This window comes from Chlorocebus sabaeus, chromosome 20 (assembly GCF_047675955.1).
Source record: "Chlorocebus sabaeus isolate Y175 chromosome 20, mChlSab1.0.hap1, whole genome shotgun sequence".
NCBI lineage: Eukaryota > Metazoa > Chordata > Mammalia > Primates > Cercopithecidae > Chlorocebus > Chlorocebus sabaeus.
The window spans coordinates 135429310-135454745 of record NC_132923.1 but is presented as its reverse complement, the minus strand read 5'-3'; the positions used below and the strand labels follow the sequence as shown (position 1 = coordinate 135454745).

General features: G+C 64.5%; 2 protein-coding genes across 6 annotated transcripts; one reads left to right on the top strand and one right to left on the bottom strand.

Annotated features, from left to right (window-relative positions):
• The first annotated feature begins 991 nt into the window (after window positions 1-991).
• Window positions 992-10283, top strand: SCNN1D (sodium channel epithelial 1 subunit delta). Of its 3 annotated transcripts, XM_073007961.1 has the most exons (15): window positions 2027-2120; window positions 3496-3574; window positions 4404-4516; window positions 6119-6483; window positions 6865-7072; window positions 7175-7365; window positions 7543-7631; window positions 7708-7871; window positions 7974-8072; window positions 8501-8618; window positions 8706-8784; window positions 8865-8922; window positions 9128-9186; window positions 9298-9373; window positions 9485-10283. In XM_073007961.1, the coding sequence occupies exons 3-15, from the start codon at window positions 4451-4453 to the stop codon at window positions 9839-9841; spliced, it is 1929 nt and encodes a 642-aa protein (XP_072864062.1). In that variant the 5' UTR covers window positions 2027-2120; window positions 3496-3574; window positions 4404-4450; the 3' UTR covers window positions 9842-10283. The 3 variants fall into 3 exon arrangements, with proteins under 3 accessions (XP_072864060.1, XP_072864062.1, XP_072864061.1); XM_073007959.1 differs by lacking the exon at window positions 3496-3574 and having other exon boundaries at window positions 992-2120; XM_073007960.1 differs by having other exon boundaries at window positions 3496-4516.
• A 409-nt stretch (window positions 10284-10692) lies between these two features.
• On the bottom strand, window positions 10693-25408 carry ACAP3 (ArfGAP with coiled-coil, ankyrin repeat and PH domains 3). 3 transcript variants are annotated; one of them, XM_007981051.3, is made up of 24 exons: window positions 25246-25408; window positions 21574-21631; window positions 20774-20893; window positions 20533-20586; window positions 19619-19677; window positions 18062-18245; window positions 17709-17753; window positions 17524-17619; window positions 17382-17456; window positions 16917-16928; window positions 15822-15934; window positions 15682-15733; window positions 15325-15425; window positions 15133-15244; window positions 14633-14841; window positions 14472-14541; window positions 14276-14370; window positions 13998-14200; window positions 13708-13815; window positions 12985-13083; window positions 12680-12906; window positions 12370-12479; window positions 12099-12209; window positions 10693-11991 (listed from the first exon to the last, which is right to left on the bottom strand). In XM_007981051.3, exons 1-24 carry the CDS (start codon window positions 25290-25292, stop codon window positions 11844-11846), a joined length of 2508 nt encoding a protein of 835 aa, XP_007979242.2. In that variant the 5' UTR covers window positions 25293-25408; the 3' UTR covers window positions 10693-11843. The 3 variants fall into 3 exon arrangements, 2 of the variants coding, with proteins under 2 accessions (XP_007979242.2, XP_072864059.1); XR_005235773.2 differs by having other exon boundaries at window positions 11916-11991; window positions 13341-13815; window positions 25246-25406; XM_073007958.1 differs by lacking the exon at window positions 16917-16928 and having other exon boundaries at window positions 25246-25403.
• Window positions 25409-25436: the final 28 nt, after the last annotated feature.

Genomic DNA, 25436 nt, shown 5'->3' with positions numbered 1-25436 from the left:
GGGGCTGAGGCAGAAGAATCGTTTGAACCTACAAGGCAGAGGCTGCAGTGAGCTGAGGTCACACCACTGCACTCCAGCCTGGGCGACAGAGCAAAACTCTGTCTTGAAAAAAAAAAAAAAAATCTGATTGGCAAATGGTGGAAAGAGTTATTATCAGTAGAAGGGAATGTCTGATTACAATATGGGGTTATGGAGATGAAGGTTTTATCACAGATGAAGCTATCAGGTCACAGGCCTCAGAGAGAAGCAACTATAAATACTTCTCGTCCGACTCAAGGTCTGAGGTGATGCTGATGCTGGTCAGCTGTGCCTGAATTCCAACAGGGAGGAGGCACGAGGTGCGTCCTACCCCCTTCCCATAATGGCTGAGCTAGTTTTTCAGGTTAACTTTGGAATGCCCGTGGCTGAGACCAGGGGTCCATTCAGACAGTTCAGGGCTTATAATTTTATTTTTGGTTTATGAGGGAACCTAGAAGGCAGCCCACACACACCTCACTCCTCCCAGTGGGGGACACCGGCCAGACCCCAGGCTCCACCCTCCCACCCTCAGCACCCACCCAGGCTAGCAGCTGGGGGCACCTTAGTGCCTGTTCTGTGGGGGCTCCACCAGACAGTGCAACTGATGCCCAGGGCTGAGGGGCCTCTGCCTGGGAGGCTCTTCACCTGCCTGGGTACAGGACCCCAGAGAGGCCCCAAGCCACTCCTGACCTGCCCACGCCCACAGGAATCCTGACCTTGGGCTGCATGTCTGTTGCATCAGAACCCTCCCAGGGCTGACTCAGAGTGACCCTGAGTGGGGGATGCTCACCCCAGGGGAAGAAACTGGGCTCTGGGGTAGGAGGTCCTGGCTGGGGTCCCACAGATGCCAGGCGCCTGCCATCTCCAGGGCGGCGCTGGCATGGGAGACAACACCGCTCCCTCATTACCTGTGGCCTGGCTACCTTAGTGGCCCAAAGGGGTGAGCTCCCAGCCTTGCTCGGTAAATGGGGCCTGGCCGTCCTTCCCAGGAAAGGGCCGAGGCATGGGGCCAAAGGGAGCCAGGGATGCCTGCCCGTCCCTTCTCTCATTCAGGCTCACGTGGTCATGGTGCAGTGACCACAGGACCCCCACATGCCAGGAACTGGATTCGCCCCACCCCACCCCCTGCACCAGGCCAGCGAGGGGATGACCCAGAAGAGGGGAGGACCATTTGGCTTCACCAGCACTGGACATATGCTCTGTGGCCACCCCCTCTGCCTCCTTTCTGGCCCGATACAGGGGTGTGGGACGGGTGACTGAACCTCAGCCCTTCAAGGCCTTCTCCAGGGGGATGGGAGGAGAGTGTAGCTGGGAGCTGCGTGATCCAACTGAGATGTGCTTGGACTCAGGCCCTGCAGGGCTTGGGTCATTGAAGGTGTGCCCTGCCCCTGCCAGGGCTCCCCCTCCCACAGGAAGCCGGGGGCCTTGCTCCCTGTATGCTGCCCTTTGGCTGGACCAGGCCCCTCTGGCCGGACTTGGGCTCTCTCCCTCTCTGCACCCTGCACCAAGGCCAGGCTCTCTGCCAGGCCACTCCCAGGGACACAGGGAGATGCAGGTTGCTTCCAGCCACAATCGCTAACAAGCACCTAGGACCTTGCCCCGGCTGCCAAGTAGCCCCTGGGCCATGTGTGCCCTGTCTCCTCGGCAGGTGCGGCCACCAAGCTGCCCAGATGTGGTGGGGGAGATGCCCAGGCCTGTGCTGTGTCTGGGGGCCCTGCCGCTGGCCTGTGGGGTCTCTGTGACATCAGCTCCCCCTGCCACGAGCTTGCAGAGGCGCCCCAGCTCCATCTAGCACTCGAGGAAATCAGCGCAGAGAGGTTGAGTAACTCGGGAAGGCCACACAACCAGTGACGAAGCTGTGATTCTCACGGGCCTGGGTGACTCCAGCACGACTTCCCTCTCCGGGACGTCACTGGTGGCAGCTGCTTCCTTCCAGAGCCTGCAGGCAGGTGACCTCATCCTCCTCAGAGCCATGGCTCTGCTGCCGGACCCTGTGGGGCTGGGCTCCCCCAGCCAAGCCAGGGACCACTTGGGGCAGGATGTCAGGAACACAGAGCCCACCCTTCCAACCTGGGCCCGGCTGCATCTGGTCATCTGGGATGGTGAGGCCACCTGGATATCTAGGGTCCCACAGTAGACAGGGGTGGGGTGGTCCTGGGGGACAGGGACACCTGCTTTCCACACACAACCACGCTGGGGCTGAAGATGCCAGCCTGGGAGACTGTGATTTGGACTCTGACAGTAGCATGTGGTCTTAGCGTGTGTGTGGTTTTAGCATGTGCGAGGTCTTAGCGTGTGTGTGGTTTTAGCATTGCGAGGTCTTAGCGTGTGCACGGTCTTAGCATGTGTGTGGTCTTAGCATGTGTGAGGTCTTAGCGTGTGCATGGTCTTAGCGTGTGTGAGGTCTTAGCATGTGTGAGGTCTTAGTGTGTGCATGGTCTTAGCGTGTGTGAGGTCTTAGCATGTTTGAGGTCTTAGTGTGTGCATAGTCTTAGCACGTGTGTGGTCTTAGCATATGTGAGGTCTTAGCGTGTCGTGAGTCACTTTCTTTTTTTTTTTGAGATGGAGTCTCACTCTGCCATTCTCCTGCCCCAGCCTCCCGAGTAGCTGGGACCACAGGCGCTGCCATCATGCTCGGCTCATTTTTTGTATTTTTTTTTTTTTTTTTTTTGAGACGGAGTCTCGCTCTGTCGCCCAGGCTGGAGTGCTGTGGCCGGATCTCAGCTCACTGCAAGCTCCGCCTCCCTGGTTCCCGCCATTCTCCTGCCTCAGCCTCCCGAGTAGCTGGGACTACAGGCGCCCGCCACCTCGCCCGGCTAGTTTTTTGTATTTTTTAGTGGAGACGGGGTTTCACCGTGTTAGCCAGGATGGTCTCGATCTCCTGACCTCGTGATCCGCCCGTCTCGGCCTCCCAAAGTGCTGGGATTACAGGCTTGAGCCACCGCGCCCGGCCATTTTTTGTATTTTTAGTAGAGACGGGGTTTCACTGTGTTAGCCGGGATGGTTTCGATCTCCTGCCCTCGTGATCCGCCCTCCTCGGCCTCCCAAAGTGCTGGGATTACAGGCGTGAGCCACTGTGCCCAGCCGTCGTGAGTCACTTTCATGTGTGCCAGCATCTTGGTGTGCGTGGTGTGAGTGTGGACTGAAAACATGCTGCGCCCTTAGCATGTGACACGTCATATTAGCGTGTGATGCGTCATCTTAATGTGTGGTGTGGTTGGTGGTGGCTGTAGTGTCCAGCAGGGAGGGTGAGCCCCTGTGCCCGCTCAGGGGAGCAGGTGCCATCTCCACACCGGGCCCTTGGTGGTTCCCACATTAGCACCTGTCCCAGTGGCTGGGCCTCTGGTCCCGAGAGACACTGGATCTGGGAGCTGAGGTCCCCACCCAGTGTCTGTCAGCCACACACTCTTGTGGTCAGAGCTGCAGGGAAGGGAGGGACTGCTGGGAGCCCACCACAGCCCCGGATCTGAGTTCCAGGAGCCGGCAGAGAAAGAGGGCGCTTCCGGACTGGGCACGGTGGCTCAAGCCTGTAATCCCAGCACTTTGGGAGGCTGAGGTGAGCGGATCACCTGAGGTTGGGAGTTCAAGACCAGCCTGACCAGCATGGATAAACCCCATCTCTACTAAAAATACAAAATTAGCCGGGCATGGTGGCACATGCCTATAATCCCAGCTACTGAGGAGGCTGGAGCGGGAGAATTGCTTGAACCCGGGAGGTGGAGGTTGCAATGAGTTGAGATTGCGCCACTGCACTCCAGCCTGGGCAACAAGAGTGAGACTCCATCTCAAAAAGAAAGAGAGAGAGAGAGAGAGACAGAGAGAGAGAGAGAGAGAGAGAGGGAGAGGGGGAGAGAGGGAGGGAGGGAGAGAGAGAGAGAGAGAGAGAGAAAGAGAGAAAGAGAGAAAGAAAGAAAAGAAAGAAAGAAGGAAAAAGAAAGAGAGAGACAGAGAGAGGGAAAAAAGAAAGAAAGAAAAGAAAGAAGGAAAAAGAAAGAAAAGGAAGGAAAAAGAAAGAGAGAGAGAGAAAGAAAAGAAAGAAGGAAAAAGAAAGAAAAGGAAGGAAAAAGAAAGAGCGAAAGAAAGAAAGAAAAGAAAGAAAGAGAGAGAAAGAAAAGAAAGAAAGAAAAGAAAGAAAGAAAGGCTTCAGGGGGTCTCAGCCCAACACTGCCCTCCCCCTCCCTACAGAGGCTACAGCCCCTTACTCAGCCAGGGTCAGGACCTCGGTCCTCCCCTGCAGGGCTCAGGATGGGAAAGGCCTGCAGAGGGATGGGCATCTCTGTCCCCCAGGAATTCCCCTTCTGGGTCCGGGGCAGGTGTGGCCACCCTGGCTGGGCCCTCCCTCGCCTGCAGCACGGCCCCACGCCCAGTCGGCCTGTTTTAAATAGGAGGCCACAGGCTCCATCCTGCTTCAGAGCTGCCAGCTGCTCCCTCGATGGCTGAGCGCCTAAGCATGAACGGGAGAATGGAAGCAGCCGCACAGGGGGGGTCCCACCTCCAGGTACGGTAGGGGGTTGGGGTGAGGGGGGTCGCGGTGGGAGGTTGGGGTGAGGGGGCCCTGCCTCGAGGTACCGTGGGGGGGTTGGGGTGGGTGTGGGGGGCTCCCACCTCAAGGTACCAGGGGCTGGGTTGGGGGTCTCCTTCCGATGCCTGGCCCTGTGTGCCATCAGGAACAGTATTGCACCGTGGCGATGGGGCAGGTCATCCCTGAGTGCTCCTTACCCTGGAAAGGGCTGTGTCCCATTGGGGGTACATAGCGTGTACTGGAGAGACCCTGGAGAACACTGCAGACACTGCGCGTCCAGGCGCCGCACACCCCATGGGTTGCCCACACGTGAACACGTGTTGGCCACGTGACACAGCACAGAGGCAGGTGGGGTGGAGGGGCCAGCGTCGTCCTGTCTCACACACACGCACGCACGTGCACATGCAGGGTGGGGTCTGGCTTCTCTCTGACTGGGGGTCCAGGCCCTGCCTCATCTGAGAAGCCCTGGGGGCCCTGACTGGCCCTCCAGACCCCAATCCAATGCTCCCACTTCTCCTGGCCTGGCAGCCCCCGCTATGGGGGATGGCGCTGCCCTGTCTATGCGCCAGGTGGAGATGAGGCGTGGGGACTGGAGTCAGACTTTCCGAGCCTCTTAGCCTCCCTGCTCAGAACGGCCGGGGGGACGCGGAGTGAGCAGAGCCATGTGCCCGGTGGTGGAGCTCCTGGCCAGGCTGCCTGGAGGCCTGTGGGGGCCACACACCCGAGGGGAGCCACCTCCACCCAGTGTCTGCAGGCCCCGAAGCTTCTGGCTCGTTCTAGCACCTCCCCAGAGTACCTCAGTGCAGGCCTGGGCAGTGGGACAGGACTGAAGCCTCACAGATCCAGACCAAGACGGACGGTGTGAAAATCCTGAAGGAGTCGTCGTGGTGTGAATCCGCACGTCTGCGGCCCCTCCAAGCTGGCTGCGGGAGCTGGGCCTATCCCAGGACCCCAGAGCCTCCGGCACAGGACTGGGCAGGCAGTGACTGGGTTTCCTGGGGCCCTTGTGTCTCCACCGCCCGCCTCGGCATTCAGCTCAGTGGGGCCACCCTGGGCCACAGTGCCGAGCAGTGTCTAGGCCAGACGCTTCCCGGACTTGGCTGGACGGGCCTGGCACAGTCAGTCCTCAGCAGGCCACACTGAGGGCTGGGGTGGGTGCAGCCATCAGGGGCAAGAAAGGCAAGTCTTCCCCAGGGCCCCAGACCCCCATGCTGGGCCCATGGACACGCTACAGTCCTTGCCTTTTGGGTGGATCACCTGGGCCTGTGGCTCCCCAGAGGCCACCTGTAGGGACGGCAGCACAGACCCACTCAGAGCAGCCTGCTGCAAACGGGGCCAGGCGGGGCCCGGACACCCTGTTCTCTGAGTCCTGCTGCTCAAACTCAAACTCAGCTCCTAACACGTGCCAGGGCAGGTGTGTCCGGGGGGAAGGGCGCAGCGTGGAGCACCCCGCGAGGGGCTTGTCCGAGCAACCAAGCAGGCAGCGCGGGGCACGGGTGGCTGAGGGACACGACAGGCCAGGGTGGGGAGGCCTGAGTGGCTGCAGGCTGGGCCCTGCTGAGGCCGCTTTACACGCAGGGTGCAGCCCAGACGCCCCCCAGGCTGGGGCCACCATCAGCACCACTGCTGCCGCCCAAGGAGGGGCACCAGGAGGGACACCAGGAGGGACTGGTGGAGCTGCCCGTCTCGTTCCGGGAGCTGCTCACCTTCTTCTGCACCAACGCCACCATCCACGGTACCATCCGCCTGGTCTGCTCCAGCAGGAACCACCTCAAGACGACGTCCTGGGGGCTGCTGTTCCTGGGAGCCCTGGTCGCACTCTGCTGGCAGCTGGGGCACCTCTTGGAGCATCACTGGCACCGCCCGGTCCTCATGGCCGTCTCTGTACACTCAGAGCGCAAGCTGCTCCCGCTGGTCACCCTGTGTGACGGGAACCCACGCCGGTGAGGGCCAGGGCTGTCGGCGGGAGGGGTGGCCGCCCTAGCTCCTCACCCCTGTGACCGTCCCTGACCAAAGCCCCACTGGCCCCTGTAGCCGAGGAGGGAGCTCAGTGTGGTCAGTGCCACCCTGGAGGGACACCGGGCCTCGGGAGCCTGGGAGGAGAGGTGGGGGAGGGTGGAGCGTTCCAGAAGGAGGGAAGATGGGAGGGGCTGTGAGCAGGCCGGACTCTGGGGCCGACCTCCAATTCCAGCTCCGGGTCCAGCTCATCCCGCTGGGCATCCTGAGTGGGGGAGGTGCTGCTGTCCCGACAGCATCCACTGGGATGCTGGAGCCAATGTAGGGCCCCGGGCTGGTGACTCTGACTCCAGGGCCCTGCTTCCCAGGCCGAGTCTGGTCCTCCGCCATCTGGAGCTGCTGGACGAGTTTGCCAGGGAGAACATTGACTCCCTGTACAAGGTCAACTTCAGCAAAGGCAGAGACGCCCTCTCCACCGCCGTCCCCCGCCGCGAGCCCCACTTCCACCTGGACCGGGAGATCCGTCTACAGAGGCTGAGCCACTCGGGCAGCCGGGGCAGAGTGGGGTTCAGACTGGTGAGTGTCCCAGCCAGGGCCTGTGGCCATCAGGGCCTCAAGTGGGGAGCAGGGCCCGGACTGCTGCTGGCCACAGAGCTGACCCTCCCTCCCCTCCCCCAGTGCAACAGCACGGGCGGCGACTGCTTCTACCGCAGCTACGCGTCCGGTGTGGTGGCCGTGCAGGACTGGTACCGCTTCCACTATGTGGACATCCTAGCCCTGTTGCCCGCGGCGTGGGAGGACAGCCACGGGCGCCAGGATGGCCACTTCGTCCTCTCCTGCAGTTACGACGGCATGGACTGCCAGGCCCGGTGAGTGCGGCGGGCAGGGGCCACTCCCTCCGTCCCGCCCCCCAGAGCATGGCCACACCCCTGGGGTTCCTCCGGCTGAATGCTGGGAGCCGCCCAAGGCTGGCCACGGCCCCTCAGACCAGCGTGATGGATGCAGGCGGCCAACATTCAGGGTCTGAGCTCGGCGTCTCATACCAGGCAGTTCTGGACCTTCCATCACCCCACCTATGGCAGCTGCTATACGGTTGACGGCGTCTGGACAGCTCAGCGCCCTGGCATCACCCATGGTGAGTGCCAGCCCCTGGCCGGTGTGGGGGAAGTGGTGCAGGTCAGGTGGCCTCACACCAGCTCTTGGCCTCCCAGGAGTCGGCCTCGTCCTCAGGGTTGAGCAGCAGCCTCACCTCCCTCTGCTGTCCACGAGGGCCGGCGTCAAGGTCATGGTTCACGGCCGTAACCACACGCCCTTCCTGGGGTACCACAGCTTCAGCGTCCGGCCAGGGACGGAGGCCACCATCAGCATCCGAGAGGTGAGCCGGTCTCTGCAGCCCACCTCCGGCCCAGGCCTCCTGCCCAACCTGGGCTTTGGGGGGTGGGGGCAGGGCCCCTGGAACTGAAGCGTCCCCTCCCAGGATGAGGTGCACCGGCTCGGGAGGCCCTACAGCCACTGCACGTCAGGCGGGGAGGGCGTGGAGGTGGAGCTGCTATACAACACCTCCTACACCAGGCAGGTGAGGCTGAGCTGGGGGGCGCGGGGGGGGGGGTGAGGCTGGGCTGACGGGGGGCACAGGGGGAATGGGGGAGGGGTCTTGGAGGGTACCGGAGGGCCTGGGAAAGGGGCAGTCCCCATGGAGGCCCCCACTCCGTCCCCTGTGTACCTACTCCATCCCCCATGTCCCCGCTCTGTTCCTCTGTCCCTCGTGTCCCAGCTCTGTCCCGCATATCCTCACTCGGTCCCCCATCCCCCATGTCCCCACTCCATTCCCCGTGTCCCAGCTCTGTCCCCCGTGTCCCCACTCCATCCCCTGTATCCCCACTCTGTCCCCCGTGTCTCCATCCCCCATGTCCCCACTCCAACTCCCATCCCCCGTGTCCCCGCTCCGTCCCCCGTGTCCCTGCTCTGTCCCCCATGTCCCCATTCCATCCCCCGTGTCCCCAGGCCTGCCTGGTGTCCTGCTTCCAGCAGCTGATGGTGGAGACCTGCTCCTGTGGCTACTACCTCTACCCGTTGCCGACGGGGGCTGAGCACTGCAGCTCTGCCCGGCACCCTGCCTGGGGTGAGTCCTGCCCACGGCCTCCCACTCTGCCAGCCATGAGCCGGGGGTCATGGCAAGCCTCACACATGCCCCTGACCCCTCCCCCAGGACACTGCTTCTACCGCCTCTACCAGGACCTGGAGACCCACCGGCTCCCCTGCACCTCCCGCTGCCCCAGGCCCTGCAGGTGAGACGGGGTGTTGGGGTCAGGGCCAGGGGTCATCGCCCTGAGCAGCTGGCAGGTGACGCCCTGGCTGTCTCTTCCAGGGAATCTGCATTCAAGCTCTCCTCTGGGACCTCCCGGTGGCCTTCCGCCAAGTCGGCTGTGAGTCCCCAAAGGGGTGGCGTGGGGGTGCGACCAGCCAGGCAGACCCCACAGGACCCACAGAGCCCACCCAAGACAAGGGCAGGGCCAGGGCTGACCCAGCCTGTGCGCTGTGGTCTCTGCCCCCACATCCATCCATGGTACCCGGGATGGCTGGGGGCATGGGGGAGCCGTGGCCACAGCAAACCTTCCCGGCTCCCAGCAGGACTGGACTCTGGCTGCGCTTGGTGAACAGGGGCTGCCACGTCAGAGCCACAGACAGAGGTGAGTGCACCCTCACCCTCCAGAGGGGCATCCCAGCCCCTCTCCCCTTACAGCCCCCCTCCCCATCATGAAGGCCTGGGCCAGCACCCTCGTGCCTCTATCCTGCCCCAGGAGCAACCTGGCCAAAATCAACATTGTCTACCAGGAGCTCAACTACCGCTCGGTGGAGGAGGCGCCCGTGTACTCGGTGAGCTTCGGCCCCCAGCCTGGGCTAGGGTGGGGATGGGGCCAGTGGCTGGCCCCACACAGAAGGGGCATGGGGCCCAGGCCCGCCCCTCATGCCCCACCCCACCCTCAGGTGCCGCAGCTGCTCTCAGCCATGGGCAGCCTCTGCAGCCTGTGGTTTGGGGCCTCCGTCCTCTCCCTCCTGGAGCTCCTGGAGCTGCTGCTTGACGCTTTGGCCCTCACCCTGTTGCTGGGCGGACGCTGGCTCCGCAGGGTGTGGTTCTCCTGGCCCAGAGCCAGCCCTGCCTCAGGGGCATCCAGCATCAAGCCAGAGGCCAGTCACATGCCCACGCCTGCAGGTGCGGCGTCAGACAACCTGGGGCCCAGCAGGCCTCATCTCCCACAGATGATGCTTCCAGGGGCTCTGGAGAGAGTCTCAGCTGAAGAGAGTTGGGCTGGGCCCCAGCCCTGTGAGACTCTGGACACCTGAACCAGACCTGCCAGGGCTGTGTGATCTCTCGGCCTGGTCCTTGGAGCTGTGGCAGCAGCAAGCTCCCCAGCGGCCCAGGGTGGGCCCGACCAGCGGCTGCAGGGCCTTCCCAGGTCATCCAGTGGCCGAGGAAGCAGCACACGGGGCCGTGGGGAGGCAGGGTGCTGGGCACGTCAGCGCCTCTGGTCAACCACCCACCCTGCCTGGGGCGGGTCTGAAGGAGGCCCAGGGCGGAGGGGGCTTCCTGAGTGCACACGAGTGCAGCTGGAGGTGCTGACACGCAGTGATGTGCCCATGCTCCATGTCTGTCTCTGCACATCCACACGTCTGATGCACCTACGTGTGTGTGTCAATCGTTGCTGCCTCAGCTGGGGGGAGGCAGAAGGCAAGGCGGGGCCCCCACGCCCACACGGGCTGCTCTGAAATAAAGCTGTGGACTCCACCTGGTGGCCAGTGTGTGCCTGTGCGCCCCTCCAGCCACCCGTCCCGGGTGAGCTGAAACCCTGACTGCACCTGGCGCCTCCCTGGGCACAGGGCCCAGGACAGGACCAGCCCCGGCCTAGCCTCGCCAGTTCGCATCCAATGACCCCTGGCCCTGACCCCAACACCCCTCTTCCCACCAGGGGACTCAGTCTAGGACAGAGAAGGGTAGAGGGGTGAGACAATGGGGGCCAGGGGCATCAGGAGCCAGATTTTGTCAAAGCAGCCTCAGGCCCCCATCAGGCCTCGTGCAGCCTGTTGGAGTCTGACTCAAGTGCTACCTGGCTCAGGAATGCCCTTTGGGGAGGGCAGGGGACGCAGGCACTCCCCGGAGACAGAGCAGAGCGAGGCACAGGAGCCCAGGAGCAGGCGATGGGCGCAAGCGGTTTATTCAAAGCGAGGGGTGGGGGTAAGACCGCCAGCAGGGGCCTGGGGCAGGTCGTGGGGCCAAGGTCACACAGGGAGAGGAGCAAGAATCAATTCTGTTCTTCAGGGTCACAGGCAGCAGGCAAGAGTGTTGAGGGGCCGGGTCCAGCGCCCACTGTGCCCTCATGGAGCCTCCCGGGGGCAGCATTGCATAGTGACTGGCCTTAGCCTGACCTGGGGCCGAGCTGGGGAGGCCCCGCCTCTCTGCAGGGCGCCTTTGGGGAAGGGGTGCGTGAAGGCATTGGCAGGCCCTGCAACATGAACCAAGGGACCCCTGGACCCAAGGGTGAAGCTGGCCAGGGGCAGGGCTGGGGCTCAGGCGTCCTCAAGAGTCCACAGAGAAAAGACGCAAGACAAAGTCAGACGAGGCCTGTAGCAAACCTCCTCGGTCTGCTACAAAGAACGTGAGATGCGGGCTGTAAAGTGGCAAAGTGGCTTTATGCACAGGCTCTGGGCCGAGTACCGGGAGAAGGTGCCTCCAGAGGAGGCTGGGACGCGGCTGGGGCTGTCTGGCACGGGGACCTTCATGGCCAGCCACGTGGCCTTGGGACGCCCGCGTCCAGCCAGGGCTGAGGACCCAGGCCAGAGCCCCTCCCGCCCAGCACCTGTGACGCCAGCCTGGATGCTGGGGTCACTAAGTGAGGTACTCGTTGGTTCCCTGTATGGGCCACCCTTTCTGCCCTGGGAGGGGGTCTGGGGTGTGCAGGAGGGACCCAGCTAGGTCAGTGTTCTGGGCAGAAGTGGGGCACGAAGTGACACAGGCCCTGAGGACAGAGTGACACGGGCCTTGAGAGTGGCTTGTGACATGAGCAACCCAGGACCCTTAAAAGGGGTGACCTGAAGATAGAGGTTCCCCGGGTGGGGTGAGGGGCACCCGATGACGCAGCACCCCCCAGGGAAATGTGAGGCTTCAAGAGACTCAGTGCGGGGCCCTCGCTCTCCTCCTGGGCGAGCGGGGCCGGGGCGCCCCGGCACTGGGGCTGCCAGGCATCGACCCGGGTCACAGGCAGGGCCGCGGCCGGGTGGGGCGCCGGGGATTTCGGGGCATGCGGGGCGTCGGGCCGGGCGGGGTAGCAGCTGCCCGGCCTGCCCGGCCCTAGCTCTCCTCCAGGTGGAGGCTGATGAACTCCTGGATGCACCTGCGGAACTGGAGCTCCGTGGGGCTGCTGCCCGCCAGGGCACCCGGGGGACCCGGGGCAGCCTCGGCCTCGCGCATCTCTTCCGCCATGCGCGCCAGACGGAGCCTGCGGGGAGATGCAGCATGTAACGCCCTTGCTCTGGAGACCCCGCCCCTGCCCTGGAGGCCCCGCCCGCAGGCCCCGCCCAGCCCCGAGGACCCGACCACGCTCACAGCGTCACGATGTCAGCGTTGGCCGCCTGCACTGCGATGGCCAACGGGTCCCGCTGCTCTTGGTCCAGGGCGTGCTGGTCCGCGCCCCGCTTCAGGAACAGGCAAACCTGGCTAAGAGGCGAGGGCGGAGAGCTCGTCAGGGCTTGAGCAGGGAGGGCGGGACGAGTGTGGTCGCGGGGCGTGGCCGGGCAGGGGGTGGCCAGGCCGGGGCGTGATCGGGGCGGGTGGGCGTGGTCGGGGCGCGGGGCGTGGCGTGGGTTGCGCGCCTCACCCGGTGCGGCCCAGCAGCGTGGCGTGGTGCAGGGGCGCCCGGCCCCGGCTGTCTCTTTGGTTCACGTCCGCTCCATTTTGCAGCAGGAACTCACAGACGATCAAGGAGCCCTGGGGAGCCGGGCGACTAAGACGGAGTCGCGGTACCGGCCCCTCGCAGCGCCTCTGCACCCTGACCCCGGCCTTGGGCGTCCCCAGCCGGGACCGAACTTGTCCCCACCGCGGACAGGCGGCCCCTGTGTGGGGGCCACAGAAGATGCAACCTCAAGTGTGCGGCTGTGTCCTGCGCGCGGCCCCCGTGCCTCGCTCACCCCTAGCACGGCCTGCACCAGCGGCGTCTTGCCCTCATCCTCCGCGTCCGCCCAGTTGACCTCGGCCCCGTGGGCCAGCGCCGCCGCCAGCGCAGGAAGATCGCGGGCACGCGCCGCGCGGTGCGCCAGGAGCCCCGGGTGCAGCTCACGCACGTCTGCCAGGCCCCAGGCCTCGGCCTCAGCGTCCCCGTCTGCCTCACCGCTGGACTCCTCGGACTCCGCACCCTCTGTGGGGAGGGGGCGGTCAGGGAAGGCGACCCCCGGGGCTGGGCAGGGGCGTCGGCCGAGCGCAAGGCGCCACCCACCCTCCTCAGTGACGCTGTCCACCACAGAGCCTGAGCCGAAAGCCAGGACGTCCGAGCTGCCATCCGAGCTGCCCCCAAGGCCACTGTCGCTACTCAGACCTGCAGGTCCGCAGGGAAGGGAGTCCTGAAGGTGGGAGGCCCCAACTCCATCCAGAGCCCTGGGGCAAAGCTGGAACCCCACCCACCCTCCAGGGGCAACCCCTAGGGACAGGAGCAGCTTCCACCCAGGGCCAGGGGGGAGCCAGCTGCAGGCTAGGAACAAAGGAGAGAAAACCAAGTAACAGCTCAAAGGTGCCAGGGTAGTCCCCTAAAGCCCAGGCCCGCGGGGAAGTCCGTGCCCCCCCCCTCAGGCTCACCTGCACCCCTGCAGTGGGCCCCCATCCCTGTCTGTGGCTGGCCCAGGCTGAAAAGTCTCCACCCAACGGATGGGCAGCATGGCCTCAGAAGGGCACCAGGCTGAGTGCCAGCTGGCAGCGCCCTCTGCTGCCCCAGCACCCCGGGCCATTCGCTCCACACACACACCTGGGTGCACACAGCCCACACACACATTTGCACAGCTCACCCCCACAGTCAGGGCCTCGGCCTCCAGCTCTGTGGCCAGGAGGCCCCCGCCCCTCCAGATGCTGCTCCATTCCCCTGCAAGGGCCATCCACACTTGGGCACCCTCCAGGCCAGCCTCCTTGGCCCTGCCCTGCCACCTGGCTGGGCCCATCCCACACTTACTGCGAGGGCCAGCCCCCGCGGCCCCTGCGTCGAAGTATGAAAAGAGTGAGTCCAGCTCGTCGGGGCAGAAGAGGGAGTCTCGGCGGAACTTACGATCCAGGGTGCCCACTGCAGGCGCAGTGCGTGTTCAGAGCAGGGAACATGCCCAGGGTGGGGCAGAGAACCCCAGGTCACAGTGGGAGTCTGCGGAGCCTGAGGTGCCCCCAGAGCCTCTGCCCCCAACCCCTTAACGGAGTCCATCCCCAACCCAGTCAAGCCCCTCTCAGCCCTGCCGGGGCGTGGTCTCCCACCTGAGGACAGAGCAGCCACACACGGCAGGACAGGCTCAAGCCGGACCTTGCGGCGGGCAGTGGGGGCGCGGGGAGAGCTGTGGGGCCGTGGGCACTTCTGCGCCCTCCAGCGTCTTGGGGCCTCCAGGGCTGGTGCCATGGGTGTCTTCCGCAGAAATTTCTTTTCCACATATTTGTCCTTGATCCAGGCCTCCTTGTCCTGCCTGGATCAGGGGTGAACATGAGGCTGTGCCCCAGGCTGGGGCTCCCTGGCTGATCCAGACTGTACCCCACCTCACCGGGGGCTGCTGGCTGTGGGTTTCCTGCTGCCTGGACCCTCACACTGGGCCTCATAGATCTGATTCACGGCTCTGTTTCCAAGCTCACACATCAGCTGGCGGGAGACAGGGTGAGCAGGCATCAGTGCAAACCTGCAGACCCCGGCTCCCGCCCCCACAAAGGGGGTCCCATGGCCTGCAGGAGTCCCACACACACCTTTAGCAGCTCTGGCTCCCACGAGTCCAGCGTCAGGGACCGGACTTTGGAGCAGTGGACACCCAGGCTCCTGGAGGGCAGAGGCAGGGGTGAGTCTGGGTGAGGCAAGGCCCCCAGCTCCGGCCCAACCCCAATCCCCGACCCCGCCCTCAGGGGCCCACCTGTGGATGCCAGAGCACTCGATGCAGAGCAGCACGCCCAGGTTGATGCTGGCCCAGCGGGGGTCCGACTGGCCACAATCGCCGCACTGGCTGTTGCCAGCCACGCTCTGCACACGCTGCAGCACACTCTCACCCTTCACGCCACGCTCCCGAGGGTCGGTGGCAGAGTCGATGCTGCTCGTGGACGGGGATGCTGTGCGGTCCAGCCTCTGGGGGATGGGGTGGGGCTGCTCAGTCCCGCAGGGGCTCTAGCGTGGTTTCCCCAGCAGGTCCCTTCCTCCCCAGCCGGAAGTGTAGGTGCAGGCCAGGGCCCCTCGAGCACACGCCTGCACAAGCATGTATGCGTGCACACCCTCATGTGGGCAGATGCCACCTGCACACACATGCACACCCACACTGCACAGGCCAGTGTGCCAGTGCACCCACAGCAACCACCCAGCTTGCAGGAGCCACGAACAGGTGTGTGCACAGGCGTGGGGCAGGGGCACCAAGGGCCACACCTCACTATAGCAGCTGTCGGGGCTCTCGCGGTAGGCGGAGGCAATGCTGGCCTGCACAGCCTGGACCCAGGCCTGCCGCAGCTTCTCGGAGTCGGCCTGCAGCATGCAGCTCCTGTGGGTGGTGGAGGGGGCGGGCGTCAGCTCCGGTGGGCAGGTACGCCCCCCGCCTCACCCTGGGCTGGACCTCCTCACTTGGTGGGTGACACCACCTCGAAGCAGAACCTCCGCTCGATGTCCTCACATGGCTTCACAGAGCACAGGCGGAGGTCATCCACCACCACGGTGAGGGCGTCCTGTGGGCAGCACTGCTGTGGCCCCTGCCCTCAACCGCCACCCAGCCCCAACCACCCACTTCCTGCTTCACCTTAGAGACCCAGGGGCTGACTGCCCGAGTCCCAAGCCCCGTGTCCAGCTCTCTGCTCCCTGATCGTTCAGGCTCTGGTGTCCACTAGTGCCCCAGCCCCATGCCAACCCCAACTGACCAATCTGCCCTGTGGCCCAGGTGGGGCATCCAGCCATCAGGGCCCCAGTCCCAGGCCCAGGGCACACCTTGAGCTTCTTCTGGTAGACTAGCTGGCTGTTCTGAATGGAGAACCAGCGCCTAGGCGGGTGGGGGGATGTGGGGAGTCAGGCAGTGCCCATCCCAGGGCTGCTGTGACCCCTGCCCCCGCCTGAGGAAGGGCCCTCACCGGTTCCACGTCTTGAAAGCGTTGCTGGCCCTCTTGAAGAGGTAACCCTCCATCACCACCCCACTGGGCGCATCCACATCAAACTCCACTTTCGACTCATCGTAGGAGAAGTCCTGGGGGGATGGAACCCGCCCCCTGAGTGCCCGCCCCAGGGAGCCCTGCTACCCTCTATGCTTTCCCAGAGCACAGGCTGGGTGAGGTCCTTGTTTGAGGCTGCCACATGGCCCACGGGCCACACGCTCAGACGGGAGACCCTTTGTTCATCACAGCCACTACTTTTTTTTTTTTTTTTTTGAGACAGAGTCTCGCTCTGTCGCCCAGGCTGGAGTGCAGTGGTGCAATCTCTGCTCACTGCAAGCTCCGCCACCTCCCCGGTTCACGCCATTCTCCTGCCTCAGCCTCCCTAGAAGCTGGGACCACAGGCGCCCGCCACCACGCCCGGCTAATTTTTTTGTATTTTTTAGTAGAGACGGGGTTTCGCCGTGTTAGCCAGGACGATCTCCATCTCCTGACCTCGTGATCCGCCCGCTCAGCCTCCCAAAGTGCTGGGATTACAGGCGTGAGCCACCGCACCTGGCCCATAGCCACTTCTTGACCAGAGCAAGGCCCCCAGCCCTGAAACTCGTGGGGCAGACCCCTCATGTTCACAGCTGGGGGCCCGAGAGTGCCAGCCCCACCCCAGCCCTGCAGGGACAAGCAGGCTGCGATCAGGAAGGAAGCTGCCCCCCACCCTCTGCATCCTGAGTGTTCCATTCATGTGGCCAGCTGAGCGGACAGAGCCCCATTCAGGAGGCCTGGGAGCCACTGAAGGCCCTGTGTGTCCCGCCGTCTGGCAGGCCAGGGCAGCAGAGGGGAGGCGCGGCCACCTGCTCCCTAGGCCACGTGGGGCGGGAAGGGACAGCTGCCGCCACTCCCACGGGGGATATGGGGTTCTGGCCGGAGCCAGCCCTTCTCACAGCTGCAGCAGCAGCAGGAGCCCTGAGACCTGTGGGAGGTGTCCTTGGTGCTGAAGTGCCCTCGGGGTAGAGAAGGGAAAGGCACCACCCCATCTGGTCTCCCCCGACCCACAGCCCACCCGGGGCGGTGCTCACTCACCTGCAGCAGCGTCTGAAGGGCCGGAGCAGGAGGGGATGCGGGGGAGAGAGCCAGTGAGTGACAGCTGCCCCCAACTCCTGGTGAATGGCGGACCCATCCCCAACTCCTGGGGGCTCTCCCCTATCCCAAAATAGCCACTCCTGCCTGCAGCCAACATCTGCTCTGGGTGGTGGCCGGGGCTGCTGTCCCACAGGCAAGCAGAGGCCCCGCAGGGAGCCAGTGACTGAGGCCGCAGAGGTGACCACGGCCGCAGAGGAAGGAGATCCCAGCGGTGGCCCCACCCACACGTGCCCCTCCGCTGCACGCATCAAAGGGCAGCAGCCTCGGACCCCTAGAGAAGGTGTGGGCAGGGCAGGTGGGGGACAGGCAGGGAGGAAGGGGCGGGGAGGGTGTGCCGGGCATGGGGTGAGGACGCAGGGGCCTCGAAGGCGCCCGGTGTGCAGGGAGCCGGCTGTGTGGCCTCACCCGCTGCTGGATGGCTGCGTGCTTTCGCTCCATCTCACGCTTTTCCACCGCAGAGTCGATCACCAGCTGGTCCAGCTGTTGGGGTTGGCATTAGGGAAGGCTGCAGAGGCCTGCCTGGGCCCCACCCCTCCCAAAGGCTCACCTCGGCCGCCAGCTTTTTCATGTAGGGGTCGAGCTGGTGCAGGAGGCTGTAGCCCTGCTGGAAGAAGCTGGACTGGGCATGCATGAAGGACAGCATCTGCGGGGGCAGCACAGGTGAGGCCCAAGCACACCCGGTCCAGCCCCCACCATGCAGCCTGTGCTCACGGGCAGCCCCCACACACTCACAGAGTCCAGGATCTCAAACTTCTTCTTGGCCTGCAGGACATTGATCTGCCAGAGGGGGAGCCCACAGGTGAGCACTGGAGGCTGAGGCAGCCTCAAGCCCTGCACCTGCCATAGAGTCCACCTGAGCTGCTTGTGGTTCCCTGAGACCCCCAGGTCGTCTCTTCAGCTCCCAGCATTGGGCCAGCCTCATCCTCCCATGGTCCTGGAGTCCTTCCCCATGTCTGGAGGTCCCACCCATGGGTGAAGCAGGAATTAACACTCCTGCTCAAAATCTCTCCAGTTCTGTACAAGGCCTTTGAGGCCTCCATTCGCTACAGCTGGTCCCCGTCCCCCACCCCATTTCCGGGGCTGACCTGGAGCACGTAGTCCAGTGCCAGGTGGCGGAAGCACTTCCTGGTGAGGGTGAGGGCCCCGGTGGCTTCCTCCACCTCGTGGGGCCGGTGCCTCGGGGCCTGGGCGTTCCTCACCAGAGACAGCTCCAGGTCCTCCCGCACCTTGTCAAACTGCTTCTTTGTCTCCTTGAACTTCCGCACATCCCTGGAGGCCAAGTGCCAGGTGGGGTCAGGGAGGGCACCCAGAGGTCAGGGAGGGCACCTGCTGGATCCTGGAGTCTCCCACATCATTGTTTGTGGTTTTTGTTTGTTTTTGGAGATGGAGTTTCGCTCTTGTCACCCAGGCTGGAGGGCAATGGTGCTATCTTGGCTCACTTCAACCCCTGCCTCCTGGGTTCAAGCAATTCTCCTGCCTCAGCTTCCCTAGCGTCTGGGATTACAGGCGTCAGCCACCATGCCTGATTAATTTTGTATTTTTAGTAGAGAAGGAGTTTCTCCAGGTTGGTCAGGCTGGTCTCCAACTCCCAACCTCAGGTGATCCGCCCGCCCCGGCCTCCCAAAGTGCTGGGATTACAGGCGTGAGCCACTGCGCCTGGCCTGGTTTTATTTGTTTGTTTGAGACAGGGTCTCTCTCTGTTGCCCAGGCTGGAGGCTGGAGTGCAGTGGCACAATCATGGCTCACTGCTGCCTCCGCCTCCTGAACTCAACTGATCCTCCCACCTCATCCTCCTGAGTAACTGGGACCACAGGCGCGTGCCACCATGCCCACCTAATATATATATTTTTTCTTTTTTTTTTTTTTTGGAGAGATGGAGGCCTCATTATGTTGCCCAGCCTGGTCTCAAACTCCTGGCATCCTCTGGACTCAGTCTCCCAAATACTGAGATTACAGGTATGAGCCACAGTGCCCAGCCCTCACCCTCTTCCACTCCAGGCCCTTTCTCTGCTCCTGGGCACAGCCTCCTTTCTCACTGGCCTATCCCAGCACCCCCCACACCCCTGCTGCCTCCTCCCATCTGCTCCAGGCCTCCCCACCTCACTCTCAGGATCTGTCCAGCCCAGACCCCCACCATGCCCCAGACTCCAGACCCACCCCATTCTCAGGATCTGTCCAGCCCAGACCCCCACCATGCCCCAGACTCCAGACCCACCCCACTCTCAGGATCTGTCCAGCCCAGACCCCCACCATGCCCCAAACTCCAGACCCGCCCCACTATCAAGATCTGCCCAGATCCCCGCCATGCCCCAGACTCCAGACCCACCCCACTATCAGGATCTGCCCAGCCCAGACCCCCACCATGCCCCAGACTCCAGACTCGCAAGCCCAATGTGGGCTGCACCTCTCCACTGGCGGGGGGCTGGACACTCCCCCAACACATGCAGGGTGTGGAACCCCACTGAGCTCCACCCGGCTGTCTGCCTCTGAGCCTTTTGCCTTGTGGAGTCGCTCACGGCCTGGAGGCCTGGGGCCGAGGTGCCCCTGCTCTGCCCAGACCCTCTTCCCCTCCAAGAGCGGGAGCGTGGCCTCCGTGTTCCTCCCCCAGCCCTGGGGGACCTGAGGGCCTGGGGGCCACTCACTCTTTGACAAAGTTGTGGAGCTGCTGCCGCACGGACCTCTGGGCCTGGTCAAACAGGATCTGGGGGCAGAAGGGGGCAGAGATCCTTGGGGTCTGTCCCAAAAAAGCCCCAGACAGAAGGCCCCATCCTCACCAGCAGAGGGCACTGCCCCCAGGCCCAGACACAGGGGCGGGTCCCACCCTGCAGGGCTGGCCTCAAGGGGGTCAGGGGAGCAGCCCCCAGGCCTGAGTTGGCACCCAGAGGTGGCAGCTGTGACCCCTGCCCCTCTGTCCCACCTGGCCCTTGACAGAGGCCAAGGCTGCCTCGGATGGTCCCCTCATCAGGCGGGCACCAAGGACACAGCCTGAGCCCCACTGCCTCCTGGCCCTGGGTGGCCACCCTGGGGTGCCCATCCCTGCAGCAGGGAGCACTCGGTCAGAGCCGGGAGCACCCTACAGCTGGGCCTGGGGAGCCGGAGCCTGGGCTCTGAATCAGGTGGAGAAGGACCGGGCATAACCAGGAGCAAAGAGATGCCTGAGCCATCCTGCCTGGTCTACGTCGGAACCTCCCCTGTTCAGTCTGTGGCTCAGGTTCCCAGGCTGCAGCCCCACATCTCATGGGTGCCTGTCCTGTGTGTCTATCCACATCAGTGCCAGGGCCCCTGGGGCCACCCAGACCCAGATGGCAGCCAGGCCAGCCTGGGATAAGAGCCCTGGATAAACCACCCCTCCCCCGGGGTCTGGTGTAGCCCTTCCCTGGGACAGCCCTTCCCTGTCCCCCAACCCACACTGACTTGAAAACGTGGGATGCTCCCCCACCAGACTGGAGGAACAGAAACGTGCCCCCCCCCCACCCCATGCTGGTCTTCCGGTGAGCCAGCAGAGCTCGGTTCCAGGCTGCGTGCGGCCCGAGGGTGGCAGGGAGGCCAAGCTCACCATGTGGTAGTTCACCACCTCCTGTAGGCTGTCAGCGAACCTCTGCAAACATTCCTGGAGGGGCAGATGGGGAGCCGAACTGAGACGGCAAATCCAGGCCCAGGTCACCCAGTCACGCCCTCTGAGCCCCCTGGGCGGTAAAGACACCAGCCTGCTCCTGGCCTGGATGCCCTTGAGGGGCTGCCTCCCTCGGCCTCTCCCCATACCCCACCTTGAGGTCAGAGGTCAGTTGGCCCCTCACCGAGATGACAGTGTCGCCCTGGCACTGCTGGGACAGGTCACGGACGCCGCTCACGAACAGCCTGCTGGTGCTGACGTAGGCCTTACCAGCTTCCACCATGCCACTGCACAGCTTCACCAGCTGCGGGCCAGCGGGCGTGGTGAGCACGGTGGGCACTAGTGCCTGCACTCGCTACCACGCACAGCCTCTGAGGCAGGAAGAGCTTCCAGGGTAGGTTCCACTCAGGGTGTTGGCACCCAGGACTCAGGGCCCTGGTGCAGCTTCCTTGCGCCTGGGCCTGCCTGGGGCTTGGAGGCCGGTCTGGGAGGGGAGGGTGGGGCCGCCATGGCCTCGCTCGGCTGGGAGGGACCAGGAGCCAGGCAGGGGACCCAGGGCCAGCAGGACCAGCCCATGTGGGGCTTGTGGACTCAACTCCCTGCTTCGGCTCCCAGCTCCACGGCCTGTTGCCCCCTCCCCTTTCTCTGCCCCAGCCCCAGCCACACCAAGGCTCAGCCCACACAGCAGCTGTCCCCATGTCACCAGCCCAGCAGAGGGGACAGGCGGCCACCATGGGTCGGGGACTCACCACAGCACGGCCCCTCCCAGATGGGACGAGACTCAGGGCCGGCCACATGTGTGCGTGTGACATGTGCACCCTGGAACACACGTGCTAAGACACAGGGACCAGGACCTGGAGCACCACAAGGGAGCTCCGCATATGGGGGGGTGTAAGTGGCTTAGTAAGGCCCAGAGGGTGAGTTCGGCCATGCAGCCATTCCCAAGCCTGGCCGGGCACCGGGCGCTCCAGGCCCGCCCTTCACCTTGTCCAGTTTGGCCTCAATCTCCACCACGTCCGTCTCCACCTCGTCAATGGTTGCCCTAAAGCAAGAACGGGGCTGGCTAGGGTCACCTGCAGCCTCGGCCCCCTCGGGGCTTCGCCTCCCCTTGCACCTCCCTGAGGGGCTCCACCATGGGAAGGCGCTTTCAGGAAACGGGCTGGGAGACAGACGCCTGCCTGCTACACAGACAGGACTGGGACCAGGTTCAGTGCACTTCCCCTCGACACCCCCCTCCCAGGCAGGGAGAGGCAGAATCGGCTGTGACTCCCGCTGCTGTGCTCTCAAGGAAGAACGTTGGACCAGCCTCTCCCAGGACAGCCGGCTGCCGGGAGTCCCTCAGGGACGGTGCCCACCAAGGGCTCGGCCAGCCTCACCGGCCATTCCTCTAGGATTTCAGAGTCGGCCCTGGACCCCTCTGGAGCCCCCTCAACCCTGCGGCGCCTGCTCTCACCCCTCTGCACTACTGCAGCCCACCCAGGTCTGGCACCCGTGCACTGTGGGACGGCGGGGGGGGGCAGCAGGGCAGCTGCTCTTGGTCCTGGCAGCACCAGGACCCAGACCAGCTGGGGAGAGACGCCCCTGGCTCCCCCAACCTCACAGCCGCAAGCGGCACGGTCCGCTGGGAAGACGGGTGGGCTGTCCTCCTCAGAGCCCACTCCCACCAGGACAGCCTGCGAGTAGGGCTGCCTGGGGAGAGAAGAGTTAAGGCATGACATCACCAGAGCAGCCTCGGCGGGAGAATCCCCGGAAGACCGGAGGCAGATGGGTCAGGCACGTGACCACCCCCTCCGGGAGCAGGAAAAGGGAAACAGGGCCAGGATCCCAGCAGCCCCGCACGCCACACAATCGGCTCACTGGCCGGCCGGGCCATCTGGCCTCCTGGGGATTGGGCACCACAGGGCCTGGGCTGGGGCCAGGACTCCAGGGACAGGTCTAGGGCAGGGGTCCAGCAGCAGAGGCCATCGGGGCCTACGGTCCCTCATCCCTTGCTAGCCTGACGCGTGTCCCGGGCCTCAGGGGAGGGGCCTGTGGTTTCCAGGGGCGTGTCCTCAGTTAGGAGCTGGGGCCGCAGGCGCCCCCCGGGGAAGGACCTTGAATGATCCCAGTCACCACAGCAGGACACCAGGTCCCCTCTGAACAGCCCTCACCTGTTCCCAAGAGGCTAAAAGGACTCTGAATCCCGAAGCAGGGGCAATGGAGGGAACCTCACTGTGATGTCCACGCACCCAGCCCACAGTCCCTGGACCCTGATCTCTACCTCAGTTGGAGGATCCCAGAACAGAGAAGGAACCATCCACCCAGGAGAAGACAGCAGAGAGAACCACGCCCCAAAAGTTGCAGCCACCCCTGGGCAGGGCCGGATACAGAGACAGCTGCACCCAGAGCTGCCGCCCTTGGGCTTGGGGCACCCGTGTCCCTGGAGAGCCAGCAAGGGGGGGTGGCTGCACCCCGCAGCTAACGGACGTGCTCATGGGGACAGGGTGGGCACTGGCAGAGGCCCCGAGAGCTGCAGTTTCCGCTGCTGGGAGCCCCTCAGCTCTACCCTCCTCCGCCCCAGGGACCTACGCCTCTTCTGCTGCGCTCAGCCCAGAATTTCCTCAGCAGCTCGGAGGATGGGGAGGAGGGTGTGGCTGCCCCCCAACCAAAGCCGTGACTCAGCACCCGCTGAACAGAGGCCAGGCGGTTCCCTCCACAGGCTCCCCTGGCCCCCTGCCCACCGCACCCAGGCCGCCACTAGGCCCTCCCAGACCAGGAAGGTGCAGGCAGGGTCCTCCTTTCCAGGGCTGGGGCGACCAGGTTCCACATTACAGACCACATCTTCTCGCCCACCCTGCCTGGCCCTCAGCCTCACGGTAGGCCAGGAAACTCAAGTCACACCCTGAGGGCCCGCCCCCAGGACAGCCTCTGGGAGTCCCTCAAACCCCAGTTAAATCACAGCCTAACCCTAAAACCGACTGGGCCAGGCCATTCTCACCTCTCCACTCCAGTCCATGCCCCACGGGGGTGAGGCACTTTCCCAGGGCAGCCCCCGTGGCAAAAGGCCGGGCGGCCGCCCTACGGCACCTACTGCGGCCCCACAGCCCCCATAACTGGCTCCTGTAACCGGCTCCCGTCAGAGCCGGTTACAAGGGAAGGCTCAGAGGTGAGTGGGTTCCAGCACCCCCACCCGACTGGGCGAGGGCAGCACAGGGCCGTCTGCGAGGGGGAGATCCATTAGGTTTCTGAGGGAGAGGCCAGGGAGACAGTAGGGGCTTCAGCCAGGGCCCAGCCCCCAGCAGGGAGGCCATGCCCACGCCTCCCCACAGCCCGGGTCCCCAACGCAGGATTGTAGAGTGCCTGAGTTATTCAACCCCTTTTCCCAGGTCAGCAACGGAAGATGGGAGAGCAGAGGATGGCCCCAGTTCCTCTGCCCAGGGCCGGGGGGCCACTCTCCTGGCTGGCCCTGAGCCTCCCACTCCGTCTCCTGAGGCCTTCTGGTGAGGGCTCTAAGGATGCTGAAGCTCCCCGTGCCCCCCCTACACAGGCTGACTTGCCAGCAGATCCCAAGAGACCCAGCGCACACACACACACACACACACACGACCAAGCACATATGTGCAAACATGTTCATGCATGAACATGTCTGCACACACTGGCACCACACATACATGTGTGTCCCAGGACTGCACAGGCACACATCAACATATGTACCCAGTGGGGGAACATGCATGTACAAGCTGATCTGTCTGTTGGTGACATGGCTAACACAGTACGTGAACCGGCACAGAGAGGTGGCGTGTGCACATGCTTGCATGCACTCATCGGCAGGCTACACGCAGAAGCAAGCACAGCCCTGTGGCACAGCTCATCCACACGTCCTGTGCAAGGCCTGGTGCCCCGAGGGAGGCGCACAGAGGAGCAGATTTCACAAGGGTGCGCCCCGCACAAGCACTGGAAGAGGAGGGGGCCTCACGCAGGTGCGCACTCTGGTTTCTTTGCCTCCATTGTCGTTTGCCAAATGTCCACCATGCGAGGCCGATGCACACTTGTGCACACGTCTGTGAACATGTGGTTCACGCAGGTGTGCACGCCTGCACGCCAGGAATGACGGAAAACACGCAGACTCGGGGTGCACACAACCCCTATCCCCTACCTGACCTTCCCCGCCGCTCTTCTCGGCCGCCACCCTCTAAGCCAGCGGGTCATTCAAACCACTTCACGCTCCCAAGCACCCTGCCCCAGGCCTTAAACGCGGCTCCAGTTCCCTGTCCCCCACGCACTGCTCTGGACACAGGATCGAGGCAGAGACCTGGGGCCGACGCCCCCACAGACCCAGGTGACCCTCGCCAAAGCTGGACCGCAGGGCCCGGGAGGGGCTCAGCCCCGTGGAGGTGCAGACACAAAGCGGGGGCTGACGGTCCCGAAGTGCCCACGGCTGCCCACGCGTACGCCCTCCGCCGGGGGGCGGCCGCACAGGGCAGGGGCGTCCTTTGTTCCAGCCCCCGGGACATGGCGGGGCGGGGTCGCCGCTTTGTCCGAGGCTGGTCCTCCAGCTCCTCCCCGGCGGCCGCGGGCGGCCGGGCCCGGCGCTGACCTCCCCACCTCGCCGTCGGGCACAAAGGCGGCAGCAACGCCCCCGGCCCGCGCCCACCCCGGCGGCCCCGGGCGGCGCACCTGAAGCGCGGGGAGTCCTTGACGCACTCCTCGAACTCCACGGTCATGGCTGCGGCGGCCGCGGCGCTCACTGGCACGAGGACCGCGGCGCCGAGCGGCAGCCGCGCCGGCCCGGACCGCTCGTCCCGCCCTCGCCGCCTCGGCGCCCGCCCGCCCCGGAATGAGGCCGCCGCGCCGCGCCCCGCCCCGCC

Coding starts and splice junctions, on each gene's coding strand:
- SCNN1D (XM_073007959.1), top strand. CDS start 1,991: ATGGCTCTGCTGCCGGACCCTGTGGGGCTGGGCTCCCCCAGCCAAGCC. Junction 6,484..6,864: donor TGTGACGGGAACCCACGCCG/GTGAGGGCCAGG, acceptor CCTGCTTCCCAG/GCCGAGTCTGGTCCTCCGCC. Junction 7,872..7,973: donor CCACCATCAGCATCCGAGAG/GTGAGCCGGTCT, acceptor GTCCCCTCCCAG/GATGAGGTGCACCGGCTCGG.
- ACAP3 (XM_007981051.3), bottom strand. CDS start 25,292: ATGACCGTGGAGTTCGAGGAGTGCGTCAAGGACTCCCCGCGCTTCAG. Junction 17,754..18,061: donor CACTGGACTACGTGCTCCAG/GTCAGCCCCGGA, acceptor CCCCTCTGGCAG/ATCAATGTCCTGCAGGCCAA. Junction 12,907..12,984: donor GGACAGCGTCACTGAGGAGG/GTGGGTGGCGCC, acceptor CCCTCCCCACAG/AGGGTGCGGAGTCCGAGGAG.